Genomic DNA, 19,573 nt, shown 5'->3' on the forward strand with positions numbered 1-19,573 from the left:
CATTGCCTCCCTTAAACCAAACTCTTCATTGAGATAGGTTTAACTCCATCTCTAGTAACAATCTCCATGCAAATCTATGTCATAGTGTAATTGATATGCAACTCTATCTTGTTGCTAATTTTTATTTCATCTTTACTCGTGGCAGTGGATGCACTTTGTATTTTGCAAATAATTTCGTTTTGATCAAAGCACTTATTCAGACAAAACCATTCATCACGAAAGTCACCATATTTACTACCAACGTAAGTGCCCAAGAATACAAAATTATAGTTTGCATTCTTATACCAAAAAATTTCACAATGTCAATCAATTCTTTAGAAGTAAAAAATTTTTCAACTTCGATAAATCCATATCTATCAAATCAAACATCTTACCATCATCTTGAAGAGAGTCCAAACCAACAAATTTTTCAATAGCAATTTCATATTCTTCTTCTCTTATCAAATCAAAATTTTCTTCTTTCTTTGTCAAATTAACACATTCTTTTTTTTTCAACAAAATCATCACTCCCAATTTCTCCAAATATGGTATGCAAATTTAAACTATCAACCCATTCAAAATCTTCTAAATCACCCATGTCATCTACAAATCTATCACTCTCAAAATCAACTAACCATATCCAATAACCAAATTTTGATTTAAAAGCATCATTCAATTCAATAGTTTGCAAAACATAATAAATATTCTTCCAAAATATACAAAGTATTTTAGTACGATGAACAAATATTTTGAAAAGATAGTCAAACATTGTTTTTCACATAACTTGAAAAAAATAATCTAGCCTTCCTCTTGAAAACATGTTTTGGAAATTCATTTGTAACAATCCATCAAAAAAATCATCTAAATTGCATTGTTCGAGATACTGTTTTACTCTTAAAAATCAACAATAATATGATTCCCGACTTTTATATTTAGGAGCTAGTATGCTATACCTTTCATTATTACATAGATCTCAAAACACATCCATCATTAATAACGCACGTATATCAACAAATTCTTTCCTATTTTGTCAAGTTTCTTGGCCTCCTTGGTTGATTAACTAATTAAATTCTTCAATCTAACAATCCACAGCAATCAACAACTCTGACAAGATTCTTCTCTGATCTCTGTCATAACACCTGTAACAATCTAATAATTTTTGAGCCAATCTTGTGATTGAATTTTTCACCAACTATACACTTCAAGACCAACCTTGTGGTCTAATTTAATCAATCGAATACTTTTCGATAAATTTGTGCCTTAATTCTCTTACAGCAAAAACACCTTAACTCTCCGACAATGGAAACGCCCAATACTAACCTCGTGTCTGGCTCGTGATACCAATTGTAGATTCCAAATTTTAAAGTTCTAATAATAATTAAGGCGTGTAGGGTTATAGATTAAAGGATGAAACAATCACTAACATATTTATGAGAGACAAAAGAAATAAATAATTCACACTATTATTGATATTTCAAAATAGTAGAAGAAACTTATACCATAATAAAACCTTACAGACCCTTTCTGGACTCTCTTGAAAAATATACTAAATAATGTCTTATTTATAACCTAGCAAACTTGTTGAGAAAGAAACCACATATATAAGAAATTACCAAATAAAATATAAATTTCTAAATCACACAACCACTAAAAATCTTACACTAGCAATTTTTAGGTTTGGTTTATTATTCCAACAAGGAACATATTTCAATTTTCCCATAAATCATACGATCTCTAGTAGAGATTGACCGGCAAACGTGGTTCTGGGATCATAGCAAGTGGAGTCCTTGGATGAGTTGTGAGTCCGTAGAGCTCTTCCATGCAAATTTCTTCTGGTTTCATGCCATGAGGCAATTTCCAGTTGAATCCATGCAACAAGTTGGCCAACGTTGATTGAACAACTTTGAGTCCAAGGTTATAGCCTGGGCACCTCCTTCGACCTGAGCCAAATGGCAATAACGCAAAGTTTTGTCCCTTTATGTCAATATCCTTCTCCAAAAACCTTTCTGGCACGAACTCTTCAGGAGAATCCCAATACTTTGAGTTCCTCCCTATACTCCATGTGTTTATAAACACCGCTGTTCCTTTAGGAATGTAATAACCAGCTACAGTGCCATCCTCAATGGCATAGTGGGGTGGAAGCAGCGTTGTTATTGGATGTAACCTAAAGGTTTCCTTTATGATTGCATCTAGAAAAGGTAGCTCTGAGAAATCAGCCTCTTCCACCCACTTATCTCTCCCTATCACTCGATCAAGTTCTTCGGTTGCCTTTTCAATGAGATGTGGATGTTTGAGAAGTTCATTCATTGCCCATTCTACGGTGGCCGCTGAGGTATCTGTGCCAGCAACCAGTAAGTTCTGGAAATGAGCAAATATTGGTAGAGTTAGTCCGGCCATGATGAAATATTGGTAAAACTATATATCATGCTTTAAAAGAGATTAAAATACTATGAATCTAGAAAGGAAAAAACCTCTTATTCAGAAGAAAGAAGACAATTATCTTTAATGGCACGTTATACTAAGAAAAAATGCTAGATTTGAGATTCAGCAAGTTAAAGAGGTAAAGAGATCTAGAAAATTTGATTAAACAATGAGAAGAAATAGCACCTGAATTAGCCCTTTTATTTGATCTCTGGTGAGTTTGACCTGGTGATCAGGATCTTCAGCATATTGCAATAGAATGTCCACCATGTCGCTGGGGATAAAATCATTCTCCGTTTTCCTCTTGGCCTGGTGATCATCAAGCACATGGTTATGGAATCTATCAAATTTCTTGTGAAGTTCTTTCATTTGCTTTATGTAACCCTGGAGATCAAATCTGTCGAGCCACGGTATCCAATCCCCGATATTGAACACACCACCCAGCAAAAACCATGTATCTATCATCTCTTGGAACTCTTCAAAGGTAAATAGAGATCCATCCCCTTCAGATTGGGCAAAGTACTTGTTACTCAAAACCATTTGGCATGAAGTGGAGAGGGTAAGACGCATTAGATGATCTCTCATAACTACTGGCTTTCCTGAGAGAGCATACAAACGAGAAATGAAAGCACGCCTTTCTTCAATGCGTATGCTCTCGAAGAAGTCAAGTGGTTTTTGACTAAATATTTGGGTTAGATAAATTTTACGACCTTGTCGCCAGAATGGACCATAAGGTGCCCATGACACGTCGGAGTAGTTATAGCTAGTGTATTTGCCAGCAGCATTTGTAGGCCGAGAGGCGAAGATGTTGTCATGCGTTTGCAAGAATTCTTTTGCCATTTCAGGGGATGAAGCTACTACAACAGGGCTGGAACCAAATTTTAGTTGCATGATTTCTCCATATTTCTGGGACAACAAGTGTAAGGATTGATGTGGGTTTGAACCGAGGAGGTTCAAGTTGCCAATAATAGGCCATGGTTTTGGTCCTGGTGGATGATTTTGCTTGAGGCGTTTGTGAGTGAATACTTTTGAGAGAAAAGCTAAAGCAACAAGCCATGCCAAGGCTAAGAGTAGCCAAGTGCTTTCCATCAGGGCTGAATAGCAAGTTAGGGTATGACAATGGACTCCAGTGAGTTGAATGCCAAACTCCGGTGGGGGTTTTATACACATGGTCGAGTTTAATAAGGTTAATCTGTAGGGGCCACATGCATTGGCTTTGAATTATATCTTGGGATAATTTCAGAAACCTTCCCTAAGGTTTTTGTGAATATCACTCTGTACTTCAGACTTTTGAAAATCTTATTGACCTCCCCTAAATCAACTCTTTTGTAACATGTTCAGGAACTAGGGGCAAAGTAAGACTAAAAGATTCATTTAAGTAAACAGAACATATTTTTACTTCAAAATTGCCCTTTTAGTTGTCTATCTTGTTCGTTCATTACCCAAAATCCATATTAGGTTTAATAAAAGATTTAAAAGCCGAGGAAAATTCGTATAGTGGTTGTCATTTTAATGCAAGTAAATATAGCAACTACACCCATTAATCACATCATTGTTGAAATAGTAACAGTTACTTTTGTTGCTGAAAATGCATATGAACAGAGTTGATGTGAAAAAAATCGAAACATTGACGCACAGATTTCGAAAATATAAAGTAAAGAATTAGAAAGAACAAGTAAGGTCTCTTAAAATTTAAGAGGGAACTCTTACAATTAGCCAAATCTTTCAATATTAGTGAACAAAATTGTTGTTCTAATTGCAAGTTCACAGCCAGAAATTTTTTTGGTTAGAAATTTTTTTGGCATAGATTTAATATTTACTTTTAAAATATTAATTTTACATCTCTTATAAATTCAAATATGTAAAATTTGGTGCCAAGGCCTTGTTTGGATTGCTTGTTTCTGTCAGAAAATATTGTCGTTTTCCGTGATCACATTTCCCTATCACCTTTTTCCCTCACATATATCAAATAACTACAGTAATTTTTCCATGAAAAATGACGAAAAATGCAATCCATACACAAATTTTTCTACCACTTTTAATCTGAAATCACCACGTCTCACATGTGAATATTTTTTAGGCACGAAAAGATCAAAGCCCATTTGTTTAGGGTAATTTCTTCAAATATTGTTAAAAAAAAGTTGGCAGAATGAATTGAGTTGTGGATCTATTCTTCATTTAGGGGCACTGATTTTGTCTATGGTAGCACATGTATTTCATTCGACACTGAAACACCTTTTTTTTTTTAAATTTTGAATTTGTTTTTGAAATGTTACTTTATTTTTTAAATTTTCGAAATAGGGGCCACATATACTACGTGCGGTCCCTATATTGCAAAAGAGCCCCTCCAAGAGGGGCCCTTCTGCCAAAAAAAAAAGAATAAAATAGGGGTTTGCATATACTCCACTAGCCCCTTAAAAATTAAAAATTTAGGGATGGCCTCCCAAGAAAAAAAAAAGAATTTATTTAGGGGGCCGGATTTGCTTTTAATTTACCCATTCACAATAATTTCACTGTTTTCCACATTTTTTTTGTTCATTCCACGTTTACGTAAGTACGTACATGAATAGTTGCGGCAGCCACCTTTATATTTTAATACTAGGTTTGGCTTCCCACGCAAGGCGTGGGAGCTTTAGACCTGTTAGTAAGTTTCCCCGCCATGCAAAAGTAGTATATATTAGTTGATAAGAACAGCTAAGTATTGATAGAAAAGATGCTTAGTTAGCATGCAAAAGCAATATACATTAGTTGATAAGAGTAGCATGCAAAAGCAATGTCTTGATACGATGCTATAATTCAAAAGGATAAAGTCATTGGAGTATCGTACAAGAATTGTTTGGTAGTCGTTCAAAAGAAAGAGCCAAGTGTAGCATTTACATATACAGCAGCATGGCTGATTCAAAATTTATTGCTGAAGCCACTGCAGTGCTACATAAAAGTTGTTTGGCAGGAACAGCAAAGCATCCTACTTACACGTACAAAAAATATGGCGTAAGCCATTGCAGCAATCTTTTCCTCTAATGTTCAACATCAATAGCAGCCGTTTTGATAAAGCCATTCCAACAATAATATATGCTGCTTCCTTGGCAATTGATGTCTAAAAGTGTAAATGAACAATACACGATCGATATTAGTTTTTATCAGTTTATTGTATCCAAACTTAAAACAGGATAAAAAATTTAAGCTCTTCCTTCAGTCATAAACACTCAATTCGTAAAAATGAGGCCCAAAAATAAGATACAAAGGAAGGAATATTTGGAAGGCATACGCACCTGCAAGATGGTGTATGAATCACCCGAGTAGAATTTATGATGATCAGATTTTGGCAAAGGAACTGGTTGGAAGTTTTCAATTCTCCAAATCTCTGTCCCTCTATAGCGAAAGTTAAGTTCAACCAAAAAACGGTATGGTCAACATAAGAAGATATTTAGCAAAAAAGGAATCAGTAAAGAGAAACATACAAAATCTATGAGCGTGTTCGGATTGAAGATTATTTGGAAAGGTTTTTCATGTTAGTATAGTAGCAATAAATAGAGTAACAGATATTGAAAGACCAATATAATCATCCACTGCAGTCTTTCAATAAGGATACACTCTCCGACCAGCTCTCTGAAATGCAGGTTCTAAAGCTTTGCCAGAGGTAGACATCTTGTCAAATGCTTCTTGCAGCCAATTCTTCCAAGAAAATTGTGAACAGGACTTTTAAAGCCTACAGGTCCAGTAGTCTTCAAACTCTGAATAATGACTACACAAAACAAACAGCAACAGACAGGCTTAGGAAGAACAGAAAACAATATCAAGTCAAAAGTCAAGTTCTATATTGAACGATGCTAAGTATAAATCAAAAATTACTTTAGACAAATAGCATCCACTGTCAAGAACATGAAAATGTTGTAAATTTGGTGACTCAAGAAACTAAACTCATTCCAAAAATGCAAAAAGAAAACAAATTGGAACTTAGATGTCACAGATGTTCTAATCTTCAACAAGAAGCTAGATGTTTTTGTCAGTACCTTCAACAAACAAATCATTCTTTGCAATGATATAATTCTAGATCACTAAGCCATTTTGTAGAATAACAGGCTAACAAATCTGTAGTGTAACTTGCTACCTTCAAATGAACTTAGAAACTACGTGGAACCAGTTATGCTTCTACCCATATCATGCACAACTCGCTTGTTTTACGTCTTTCATTTAATAGCAGCAGACTCAAACTGGACACACAAGTGAGTGGCATCTCATCAATCCGATCATAGTCAATGAAGAGTTGGGCTGCAAATTCAGAAGACATGCAGCTGAAATGGTCACCAATAGGTCCCCTTATTGCACTTAATACTGTGCATCCTTTTTGCAAGATGTGATGCATTAAATTCAAAAGGAAATACCAATATAGTTTCAGTATCAAATGAAATCATCTGATGCACGCAGTGCAATAAACTCTAAAAACACAAATGTAGCAAAAAGCTGCTTTCCTCTTTTCTTTTTTTTTTTTTGATGAGTAGAGCAAAACTCACCTCAGTTTTTAAATGCTCGACTCCCAATAAGAGACTAATGGTTTGGCAAAGTACATTATGTAAGCTAGCTCGATATAATGGCCTAGAGGATAACAATAATGTAATTGATCATTGCTTGAGATTTTCATTGTAGTGAACCAAGATTTAAAGGCTAATACTGCAAGTGCTGGACATTGTTTACACAAGCTGCATCTTTCTTCCTTACCCACTCTTTTTATGATTCTTGCCCCTGTACTTTTTTCCACTTTTTCTGCATTTATTGTGTTTTTCCCTGCTTTTTTTTTCCTTTATTCTGTTTTATGAATTTTATGATAGTCTCCCTGCATTTATGAATTTTCTATGTTTTGCAAGTTCATGAAATCAGTAGAATAAACCTGCTACTCTTAAGATTTTGAAAAAACAATTAAGTGCATGAGTTACGTAGGTTTGACATACAAATGGAAGAACATGCATCGGATGCATGAACAGTAATGCAAACTTAAACAGGACAACAAGATATGAAGATGAATCATACAGACGCAATTATGTATTTGTTTGAAAAGAAATACTCATGAAACGAATGAATAATAAAATTTAATTTGGTTATTTAGTAAATAATTGCATTTTTTCTTATAACTTGATAAGTAACTTGTCAATGAAATCTTTGATGCTGCATTAACTTGGTAGCTCAATAAAATAACTTTACAAAAAAATTCCCTATAAAGAAGCAAAAAAAAAAGAGAGAGAAATAAAAGTTGAAGTTAGGAGAATCTTGAGACTCCAACAAACCGGACCAAATTGGAATCCACTTCTTTTGGAGGCTTGTCTAAGATGACATGCCACAGGATAGCTTCAAAATCTTTAGAGTTAATTAATAAGAAGCTTCAAAGTACACTTACATGTAATGTGTCAGAAACACCACTATCATTATTCATCATTTGAGCGAGTTTGAGCACTATACTCTTCAAATAAACGTGCAGCACCTCTCTTACAAGCAAACATCAGAGATTACGTTGCATTTCTGAGTGAAACACTATGAAGAAAATTTGGGTCTGCATAGCATGTAAACATGGATTAGAAGAGCTAATTCGCAGTGCAAATGTACAAGACATTTGCCGCAGAATAATGAGTTAATGCTGCTATCTCAAAATAGAGTGCATAATTTTGTCAGGCACTAATGTTTCTCAATCAATAGAACAATACAGAAAAAAATTTTAGAAGGGAGAAAAAGTCAAACTTCATCTTATCTTAACCATTTTTACTTAGACAGACAGCTACGAAGTCATTAAGGTGGCCATTTCAGAAATGCATGGGATTTGGGTCAAGCTTAGAAACATACGGAAACAACTCTAAGTCCCAGGGAAATTAGATGCATGCTTGTAGACAGAAATTTAGAAAATGATAAGAACTGCCAAGAAAAATAAATTGTAAGAATACAGTCCAATCTCAATTATTTTGCTGAGATACATGGGCGAAAAAACTAATCACATGGGGATTTCAGGATGATATCAAATTGTACGCTTCTAATATAAATCTTTTCAGTGAACGAGTAAACAACGTTAATGTCATTCAAAAATATCCAAAATGAAATTATTAAAAAGAAAATCAATATAATACAACCATTCTGACAGGTAAACATGCAAAAATAAGTGTTCTCAGTTAGACGCTATCGAGCACCTGTAGCTCATAACTATAAGCTACTTCTCAATTATGACATTGATAAATTTATTCCTATCAAGCTATGAGACTCAGTAGACTGCATCTTTGCAAGAATCAAAGAATTGCACACTTACTAAGTTTTAGGAACAGGACAGAGATGAATTGCAAAAGCTGCTCATTTGGAGTGGCAACTTGAGCAGTAAACAAGTGATCAAAGACTCCACAAATAGATTTTACTGCTGTTTGTTCAATAAAGATAGCCTTATCATCTTCGACCTGATCTTGGATTGCTTATATAACTTTTGCATCATTATTAATGTTGATCAACTCTTGCAAAATATTTGAAGCTTGCTAATTCCAGAACAACAAATCACAAACGCACCATTATTAATAGAAAAATAAAAAAGACAGACTTGACAGATTTGCACCAAAATTAATGAAAGTTTAAAGTTAAAAATATTAGTTATTTTAGGTTCCTTGATTTAAAGGCTAGTTTTCAAAGTGTTGCATTAGATCAGAAGCCTACTCAATCTAACATGCTCATTAATCAAGAAGAAAGTCAATTGATAGGAATATCTAAGTAACTTTTCATTGAGACATACATTTAATATTGGATCTGAAAAAAAAAATTTGTTGGCTAATGTACTTGACAAAACATAGAACTTTGGACTATACTGAAGAGACATGATAACAAGTATGTAATTCTCACACTCATTTCTGGATACTTAAAGTAACTTAAACAAGTATGAAAACAAAGTTTCTCATTCAAACTCAAAATGAAAAGCAGCTCAATTCACCAGTTCTGAAAATAAATGAAGAGAGTGAATTATGTCCTAAACAGAACAACAGACTAATGGCGGCAAAATGTGCAACAAGGCAAAACAGAAGGCTATCTATTGATATATGAATTGATCAGATTCAGAGAGAAATACCTCCAGAGGCTATCACTAAAAAGGCTTTTAGTCATTTGGATAGCTCCTTATGTATTTTTGCATTACAATCTGAAACATATAGTACAACTGCAATCAATACTGTTAGCTTAAAGAAAAGGTTTTGCAAGAAAAAAAGCTTAGCAGTATCAGTTCGAACCTTCAGCAGCTTGCCATGTGAGGAGGATGTAGCAGACAATAACCCTTCATTTTTTTGGCTCATTCCCAACCAATGCACTTTTTGACTCAATTGAAGACAACCTATCTGAATCATTTCCAATCTTTTTACAGATTAAAAAAAGTTCAGCCATCAAAATGGAATACTAAAAACTTAAAGCAGAGAGACAATAAAAATAGATATCAATGACTGGTGTTAAAAAAAAAGGGAGGGGGGGTGTTCTCTTATTGTCGAAAGTTAGGCCAATGCTAATCATTTCCAAACATATCAATGTTTTTGACAAAAAACAAAAAAACAAACAGCAAACCAATCTTTTGTATATCAAAGAGCTGTAATTGTTTGATTATCAATAGACATAACATGAAGAAATTATGAAACCTTTTTTTTTTGCATCGAAGTCTTTGTTAGTTACATCTGTAATGTCCTTTTAGCTGAGCTTCTGTCTATAGAGTGATAATCTGGCACATTAACAGGGTTGTGCAGCTTGCATGACCTATATAAGAGGATAAATGAAGGTTAATAAGTAATTGTTACAGAATCTATAGAGTGATTATGAACCTGCCATGCACGGGAGGATCACTTAGAACATGAAAGGAAACATGCAAAACCTACCTCCACTACACTGCCTTCGATATTAAATCCACATTAAAAATAGAGTTCAAAAAATGTTTACAACATGTAGTATACTTATGCAAAATCACTAAAATTGATGTTAAACCCATACCCAAATATTTTAATGCAAAACAGGAAATCTTTTATGACTTCCGGCAAGGGTGATTTACCATATATATAGATTGGAAGCGAAACAAGGTAAAAGATACTTAAAACCATGAAACTTTCCTTAAATTTCTGTAAAATTATTGTGTTTTTATCAAATTTAATGCATTACATGGTTAAAAGAGTTTGTTTGGATAAGAATTTATTTGGATGATTTATTTGATCCAGTTACTGTAGTACTTTTTGTGATGTGATGTATGTGAGATAAAAAGGTGATTGGGAATTGTGTGTATGATGCAAGCAAAACAAAATCTGAAATAAATCTTGCAAATTTTGTGTGTCCAAACAAACTCATTGTGTTTTTATGAATTTTAATGCATTACATGGTTAAAAGAAATTACCTACGCAACGCAAGAAAACAACCCAAAAATAATGAAATTGAAGTTCACCTCAGGAAATTTCCCTTCCTATCCAAAAATGGTACAAGAGAGACAGTAGCAGCTGCATGGACCTAGCCAATGAAGAAACCCAAAATTATTTAAGTAAAATGATAAAGCTGAACGAAGAAACAAAGAAAGGCCAAAATTTTGTTTAAGTAGAAGGGAGCACTTACTTGAGCTTCAGCGGCAACCTTTTACTTGAAAATCGAGAGTGCTGCAAATCCTTCAATCAGTAATTGAATAAGAAATAGATATTTTTGTATCAAGATAAAAACGGAAAAGTAAATAGCCAAATTTGATTCGAAAAGCTAAAAATTAACATCAACGTCGGAAATGATACTTACGAAAAAAAAGTCACCACTGGAGCGCATAGCAATCTTCCAACATAATTGAAGTTTTCACAATCTTAAATAGCGCTTATGTTAAACAAGACAAAAACCTGTGTTAAAACAAATACTAACGGGTATCTCCTGGAGGACAAATGCTCAATTTTGACAAAAGTAAATAAAAAAGAAGGAGAAAAAAAATCAACGGTAGCCAAACATAACGTGTACAAATTAGAGCAAAATTCAAATTTTTATTTGTTCCTTTGCATTTCATATCAAGTTTATCAACTCAACAGCCAATAATTATCTTAAAAAAAAAAAACTCATCCATCTCAAATTCTAAAGAGAACTGTTACCATTTTTACTTGTTGCTTTCTCACTAAATACCATTGAAGTACAAAAAACCCTAACGCCCATTAAAGCTTCAATACAAAAGTGTGCAAAACAAATAAGATACTCAAAAGGGAAGAAATAAAAAAAGGATGGAGAAAGGAAAAAGGAAAGCTAACCAGCTTGAGCTGGGGGGAGCGGCTTCGAAGGAAGCTTAGCCGTCGGCTTGGATTGCTGCTGCTGAGCTGCTGCAGGAGCTGGGTTTTCTTAGCTACGGCCACAGGAACCTTCTGAGCAGCAATCAGCTATGATGGGTCTTCAGTGTCATCATCTCCCAGTAAATCAAATGGGTTTAAAGTCACCATTTTCAACTATCAAAACCAACCCTCAAAAACCCCTCAGACTTCCTTCAACGGTATATCCATTGTGTATCAAAATATTTTATCAATCCATACTATCGAACGAAGAAGAGAGACCAGAGAAACAGAGAGAGAGCAGGGTTTGATGAACAAAGAGGTAAGGGAGAAAAATGGAACGGTTTGAAAGAAAGGGAAAATAAAAGGAAGAAGATAGAGATGGAGGCTAATAAGGAGGCGAGGAATTATCTCTAGAGGGCTGGAAACTTCTTTTTGGGCTAAAAGGACGATCCTAATCTGGAGATGGTTGTCTACACACCACACAAAAGGCATCTTTTGGGTTATCATTGTCAACACAGTTTTTGTGATGGTCACCTAATTACCAAAACATCCTTTTCAAGGCAGACGAAAAAAAGTGTAGCTCAAGCAGATGGGCAAATCTGTAATCTGGATCAATGGACATGCAAAGGGCTGTAGTACAGCGAGCATGACAGGCCGCTTGATGGTTGGTTGAAATCACAAAAATGCCACCGAGAAGAGCAGATGAAAAAAATGAACAGTAACCTTCAAACGTCTTCTTATATATTATAAGGATATCGCAAAACATATCACCAAATCCACTGATCTTGTTCCGAGTCTACGTACCTCCTCCAGTTAACTTCTGAATTTGCTGCCCTACAAAATATATTGTCTATTACTGCCATTTGTCAATCAAACAGCAAATAAAGCTAAAACCTTTCGTTTCACAACCACCCTGCCCTAAAACATTAATTTACAGTAGCTAGTACGATTGTATTGATCATACAATTAATTAGTTTCCAGAAAATTGAAACAAAAAGGATTACTGTTTTAAAACTCGATCACCATTTTTTTTGGGGAAAAAGGAAAAAAAAAAAAAGAAAAAAAATGGGTCTTGAAGTTTGGTATGGTGCATCATCAAGAGGGAAAGGACAGCAACTAAAGCACCCAACAATATGCACACCAAACTGCACCTAATTAAATAACCACGGCCCCCATCTTTTTAATTTTTTGGCAATATATATAGTATTTTGAAAATCTTAAAAAAAAAATAAAGTAACACTTTAAAAAATTTTAGAAATTGAAAAAAAGGTATTTGGGTGTCACATGCAGTACGTGGGGTATGACAATATCGATATTTAAGAACAAATCCAACACTTACTAGATTTTGCCAACTTTTTTTAACAATATTTCAAGAAATTAGCCCATTTATTTAGGGGCAAAAATAAATATGAATAGGGTTAGATCTTAATTTTTTTAGGAGAAAAAATGAATATAATTCAGATTAAACTCTACTTTTTTTAGAGAGAAAAATAAATATAAATTAAGTCCTTTATTTAACTACAAATGGTATCTAATTTTTTTGTTCCTAAAAAATAATCACGTCTAAGTTATGTCATGGATTCAGAATAAAAAGTAGTCAGAAACCTAGACTGGAATCAAATTTTACTGATTCGAATTTGAATGGGACGTAAAATTAATATTCTAAAAGTGAAGAATGAAAAAATTCATTTGGCAAAACGCAAGAAAGTTTTTGAATGATTTCCCCAACTTCACAGCAATAGTGTCCTCTTCAACTTCATATGGTCAAGATTATCTATCGAGGATGCCATTCAAATCACCTTTTCCTTTTGATAAACTTTGCTAAAAGCTTTTAAATTTTTTCCAAACATCCCTGCTTCTCAATTTTATCATGTCGCTTCTCGCCCGGCATAGACAAGCTTGCGAATCACTGCTCCGAGACATCACACCTCTGCATCCACTTGGTTTCATGAGCCCCACTTTCAAAATGTGAGAATTATATTTAAAATTTCCAATTCTTGGATGCCTCGGATGCTATCTTATAAAACTAGTAAAAGCTAAGTTGAGATCTTGATCAAATCGTTTGGCTTCACAGTAGGTGAAGTCGTCACTCTCATAGATCATGTATACAAATGAAAATGTAAAAGCACTTCCACAACGGGCCAGGGGCTTGTGCGGCTCGAGTCAAGCTCGAGTCGAGTTCGACATTAATCGAGCTCGAGTCGAGCTCGAGCTCGAACTCGAGCTCAGAATATTAAGCTCGTTAGCTCGCGAGCTTGAGTATATATATATATTTTTTATTTTTATTTTTATTTAATAATAAAATTACGTATATTATATATATATATTTTTTATTTTTTATTTTCATAGTGAAATTACGGATATATCCTTAATATTTTATTATTTATTCAGAAAAAAATATTATTTTATTTATTTTTTTAAAAATAAAATATTTTTATTTATTTTTTTCGAGCTCGAGCTCGAAAATTGCCAGCTCGTCGAGCTCGAGCTCGAGTTCGAGTTTGGTAAAATTTGGTCGAGGCTCGGCTCGATTAGCTCAAATCTCGACTCGGCTCGGCTCGTTTGCAGACCTAGTTGTGTCAATATGGTATAGTATGTATAGAAAGTCAGTTACAGAACTAATATAAATACTAATATAATAAATGTAGACAGCTTCCAAATCTCAAATATTTTCAAGATTCTTAATTTTTCAATCTTTCTCTTGACATTCATGCGATTACTATGGGACTGATTAATATTTTTTCAATCTAAAATATTTTTGATTGGATAGAAAGAAAAAAAATTTTGATTGAGCATCGAGCAGAAAAAAACAATAGAGATTAGCAGCACAGAATGATTTTTCCATTTGGTGTTACCTTTGCATTACAAAGAAGGCGATGCAGATTTCCATCAGCATTGATTCTCTATTCCTCATACAAATCTTCCGAGCTGGCTTTGAGTCAGTACGTGAATTTTGACTTTCATGCGAACTTTAAAAGGAGCGAAAGCTGAAGCAATTTTGGAATTTTAGAGAGAGTTCATTAACATAGTCTGGATTAATTTTGGTTATCTCTTTCTTCTAATTTGTTTTTTTAGTTTTAATATAAAAGCTCCACTTTCTAATCTTTTGTTGACTGCAATAGAAGTTTTCTCAAAAATTGAATGAGAGGTTTCAGGCTTTGATCGATTATCTTGCTGCTTTTGATAATTTTATAAATTTGACCATGATAATTTGTCTAGTTAGTGCTTTCAGATACAGCATAAGTATGCTGAATAAATGTAGTGTAACTTTTTTTTTTTTTTTTTATGATTTATGTGTGATAACAACAAGTATAACAATTTCAAGCTGGTCTTAATAGAAAAATGGTTAATTTGATTTATTTGTGTTTTGAAGTTTGACTTTTTTTCCTTTCTTGTTAAATTTAATTGATCGGCTATTTCTGCAAGCGTACAGAGTCAACTGTAGTAATAAAATCACATGTAGTAATCTAGGGGTCGAAACCACAAGGATGAGTAATTTTCTCTAATTTAATTATTATAAAAAAAATAAAAAAAATTCAAAATTAAAAAGGGCTTTAATCTCTAACTAAGAAATAAAATAAATAATCGACACAAATAAATTAAGGTTGAGAAAACTATTGGTAACAGACTAGGGTTGAAAATTTGATCTAGGGTTTGAATTATTTATCTAGTTATTTTCTTAATATACCAAGAACATATCGCACAAAGGTACTTTTGATTATTTCTCGATATATCTAAATTGTGTCTAATTAAATCTCACATCTCTCTCGAGATCATAAGTATTTAATTAAACTCTTTAAAATCTTAGGTAAATTAATTACGTCATGCAAATCCTAACCTCACTCTTGATTAGACTAAGTATGTTTATTTATCAAGTATACGATTATATATTCCTTCTCCAGTTCAATGTAAACCTTAAGAGCACGTCTGTGATGGCCAAATACAAATATATAATTAAATCAAAACTGATAAATCAAGATAAAAGTCAAGAATTTAATCAAGATAAATAATCAATACTTTTTCATGAAACCCTAACTCTAGATATAAATGAGTTCATCATAACAGTAAGAGTAAGTAAGAATTCAATAATGTTGAAAAATACAAGATTTAGAATAAAGAGCACGTAGAACTTCCTATTTGATGAAATTCTAAATCCCGCGCCTTGATCTCCCACTTTGATTCTTGAATCTTAAAAGAAAAATCCCAAAACTCATGTGTAGACAACTAATTCCTCCCAGAAAATGTTCCTAGTAGTCCTATGTATAATATCCTAAAGTCCAGCACCTAGTCCTAAAGTCCAAAGAAACCGGGTTCGCGCGCGATTTTCGACCAAGTCCAGCCGGCACCATGTCCCCATTCTTCTTCAAGTTCAATCTGCCACGCGTTTAGGCAAGTTAGGCAGCTTTCATCATCGTGTTCAAGTTTCACGTGCAATTCCAAGCCCATTTGCATCAAATCAGCACTTTTTCCTTATCACGTTGTGCACCGATTATTCATCCTATCATTAATTTGACAATGAATAGTAGGGTCTTGACCAGAATAAGCTTGAGTTACTGAGAGGTGTTGCTATGAAGGAAAGAAAGAACGACTCCTAAAAATTATTGGGGAGCATCTTATCTTATCTTATCTTGTTAATTGGTGAATAAGACGGTACGACCAGATATTCTTTCATTTAGTGGGGCTCTAGTATTCTAAATTTGATTAGGTTTGGTACGGCTTTGTGAAAATTAAGTTATGTTTGGATTGCAATTTTCTGGATTTTTTGTAGAAAAATTACCGTAACAATTTGATATATGTGAGGTAAAAAGCTGATTAGGAAATGTATTCACGAAAAACGTAATAATTTTTCTTTGAAAAATTGCTTTCCAAAAACATTCATGAATCTTTTATGCTTCTGACCAATTTCAATGTTTGAAAAATGTTTACGACATCAAGTGTGACACTGCAACCCCTCTAAGAGCATGGGCTTTGCCAGAACAAAAAAAAAAACCAAAAACAAAAAAGTGTGACATGGCTTCCACTTTTCATGCTGACAGACGAAGTTTCATATTTGAGGTGTGTGTTTATATATATATATATATATATAGAGTGAAGTATAATGCGCATTTGAGTGAGTATCATTGCATTGATAATCATTATGATAGAAAGGGCTTAATTGCAAGTAAAGAATTAAACATGGATCTTTTAGAAAAAATAACAATGAAAGTACCATAACAATTTATTAACTAATAAATATGGAAGCTAGAGCGCTTTAAAAAGCTCATAGAATCGTGTAAAGATAACAAGGAAATAATTTTGACAATAAAAATAATTTAGGGAGAAATTACTATTGACCTAAGTTGCGCGCTTGAGCTGATTACTAAGACTTTATTAGTACCATTAGAACTCACTCCCCGTGCCACCTGGGGTTTTCTTTCTGAGAATTTTGAAATTTTACAATTTTTCTTTTTTAAGTTTATGACTTAATAGGGGTAAGATTGCTGTTGGTTTTGTCCAAACCCCAACCATTTGATTAGCCAGTTTGTCTCATTAGTATATGACATTAGACTCATGAGTAGGGAATTATATCCCATATTGGCTTGAGAGATGGAGAAAGAGTTTTTAATATGTAAATAACGACCTGAGAACCTAACAACTTAAACTTTTGGATCAACATTTGATTCCTGACTTACACATTAGATTCTCTCGAACTTTTTTCCCTAATAAGTAGTGTCAGAGTCTTGTAACTATCAGAGTCTCTAGTTACAAGATTAGTCGCTCTTTTGTAAGTTACTCATTAGTAAGTGAATTTTTCTTGAAGTCAGATATTGGTAAAACGGAAATCGAAAAAACTGACGAAATTTGGAAGAATTGAAATATAATATTCAATAAAATGGTTTGGGAAAAGATATTAAAAATCATTATTGATTACTGGCCAAATTATTGAAAATTTTATAATATAACGTTATACATCCGTACACACACACACATAGAGATATTTGTGTGTGTATATATATGTATATACATTAGTTATATATATATATTACTAAATATAAGAATAAATCTTAATCTTACTAAATACTAATTACTAATTACTAATTATCTAACTTAACTATAACTATACTTGGAAGTCAATTTTGATGGAAGTTAACATGTTGGAATTCAGCTTGACAATTTAATTTGGAGTTCTTGTTTATTTCAATGTTGTTTAAAAATTGAGATTATGAGTTAGGACTTAGAATTATGAACCTAATTATTATTACTATTTTTTGTATATCAATGTTTGAGGGTTAAGTTGATTGAATTTGTTGGAAAAACATATGAGATAATTTTTTTTACAACAATCTTTTAGAGAAAATTAAAATATTTTAAATTACTATTGAAAATCTCATTGACTAATGAAATCCCATTGACCTCCCTTAGATCAACTCTTTTGTAATATGTTCAATAACTAGGAGCAAAGTAAGATTAAAAGATTCATTTAAGTAGGCAGAGCATATTTTTACTTCAAAATTGCACTTTTATTGTCTGTCTTGTTCATTCATTACCCAAAATCCATATTAGGATTAATAAAAGATTTTAAAACCAAAGAAAATTTGTATAGTGATTGTTATTGTAATGCAACTAAATACAGCAACAATAACTATTAAGCACATCATTGTGGATATAGTAACGGTTACTTGTGTTGCTGAAAATGCATATGAAGAGAGTTGGGGTGAAAAAAATCGAAACATTGATGAACAGATTTAGAAAATATGAAGTAAAAATTTAGAGAGAACAAGTAAGGTCTCTTGAAATTTACGAGGGAAGTCATAAAATTTACCAAATCTTTCGACATTAGTGAACAAAAAATTGTGGTTCTAATTGCAAGGCCACAACTAGAAATTTTTGAGCGTCAAAACCCAAATAAAAAAAAAAAAATTTTGACGAAGGAGAACATAAAAAACCCTAAAGCAAGCTTTACTTTTGCTAGTGAAAATACAATCTCTTCCAATAATAAAAAGGCAATTAAATTAATGAAGTGAATAGATTGAGTCAAAATGGTCGGTAAACTGGTGTAAAAAAATTGACTTTCAAATATATAAGCTTCTAAATTGGGACTAAAATATATGCAGCTATTACATTAAAGATAGAGCAAAATTAAAAATAAAAAAGGCAAAAGAAGACAATGATATCAATATTTTTAGTTGGAAAGTATTTTCCCAAGTAAACCTATAGCATTGAGTGTGAAAATATCAATTAGTGATTCGTGATGTTGAATTTGAATGACAAAGAAAGTAAGTGATGTTTTTAGAAGTTCAAGCGTGCTAAATAAAAATTGTTAGAAATCTCAAGTGAGATTCCTAAAATTATCCCTTATTTATTTAGGTCAGAAACCACCAATTGTCTTTGAACTTAATTTAGAAAATCGTTTAAAAAATTCCACATTTTGTTAAATGAATTTTTTTGTCTTTGATTTTTAAAATATTAATTTTACATCCCTTACAAATTTAAATCAGTAAAATTTGGTCCTAATCTTAAGTTTTCAATGCTTTTAGCTTGAAATCACCACGTGACTCACATATAATCATTTTTGAGGTACAAAAATGTCAAACCCCATTTCTTTAGGCTAATTTCTTAAAGGAATAATTTTAGAAACTTCAATTGAGATTTCTGACAATTTCACTAGCCTCCCTTGAAATTTGTAAAATTACACAAACCTCCCCTGAGGTTAAGCTTTAATAACAAAATTAGTCCAAATTAGAAAAAATAGCATTAACAAAAGTATTTTAAGAAGAGAGATGAAACTTTTATTCGATAACTATCCCTTATACATGTATATAAGTTGCATTAGTTAAAAAATGAAAATAATTAAAAATTAGAAACAATTAACACACACATTCAATACATTAGACAACACAAATAAGTAATAAAACTACACTAAT

General features: G+C 32.8%; 1 protein-coding gene and 1 long non-coding RNA gene across 9 annotated transcripts; both read right to left on the reverse strand.

The window, feature by feature from the left end:
• Positions 1–1,713: 1,713 nt before the first annotated feature.
• LOC113781947 (flavonoid 3'-monooxygenase-like) lies at positions 1,714–3,489 on the reverse strand. The gene is made up of 2 exons (XM_027327826.1): positions 2,587–3,489; positions 1,714–2,337 (listed from the first exon to the last, which is right to left on the reverse strand). Exons 1-2 carry the CDS (start codon positions 3,487–3,489, stop codon positions 1,714–1,716), a joined length of 1,527 nt encoding a protein of 508 aa, XP_027183627.1.
• Positions 3,490–5,163: 1,674 nt separating this feature from the next.
• LOC113781972 lies at positions 5,164–12,039 on the reverse strand. 8 transcript variants are annotated; one of them, XR_003469785.1, is made up of 11 exons: positions 11,652–12,039; positions 11,161–11,221; positions 10,990–11,039; positions 10,826–10,887; positions 10,038–10,152; positions 9,642–9,762; positions 9,485–9,553; positions 7,793–7,945; positions 5,993–6,145; positions 5,673–5,772; positions 5,164–5,497 (listed from the first exon to the last, which is right to left on the reverse strand). It is a non-coding gene; the product is annotated as an uncharacterized LOC113781972 (long non-coding RNA). The 8 variants fall into 8 exon arrangements; XR_003469786.1 differs by having other exon boundaries at positions 10,990–11,030; positions 11,161–11,232; XR_003469784.1 differs by having other exon boundaries at positions 9,642–9,746; positions 11,161–11,232.
• Between the last annotated feature and the right edge of the window lie 7,534 nt (positions 12,040–19,573).

The sequence above is a fragment of the Coffea eugenioides genome, chromosome 9 (genome assembly GCF_003713205.1).
Source record: "Coffea eugenioides isolate CCC68of chromosome 9, Ceug_1.0, whole genome shotgun sequence".
Taxonomy (NCBI): Eukaryota; Viridiplantae; Streptophyta; class Magnoliopsida; order Gentianales; family Rubiaceae; genus Coffea; species Coffea eugenioides.

Coding starts and splice junctions, on each gene's coding strand:
- LOC113781947 (XM_027327826.1), bottom strand. CDS start 3,489: ATGGAAAGCACTTGGCTACTCTTAGCCTTGGCATGGCTTGTTGCTTTA. Junction 2,338..2,586: donor AAATAAAAGGGCTAATTCAG/GTGCTATTTCTT, acceptor GCTCATTTCCAG/AACTTACTGGTTGCTGGCAC.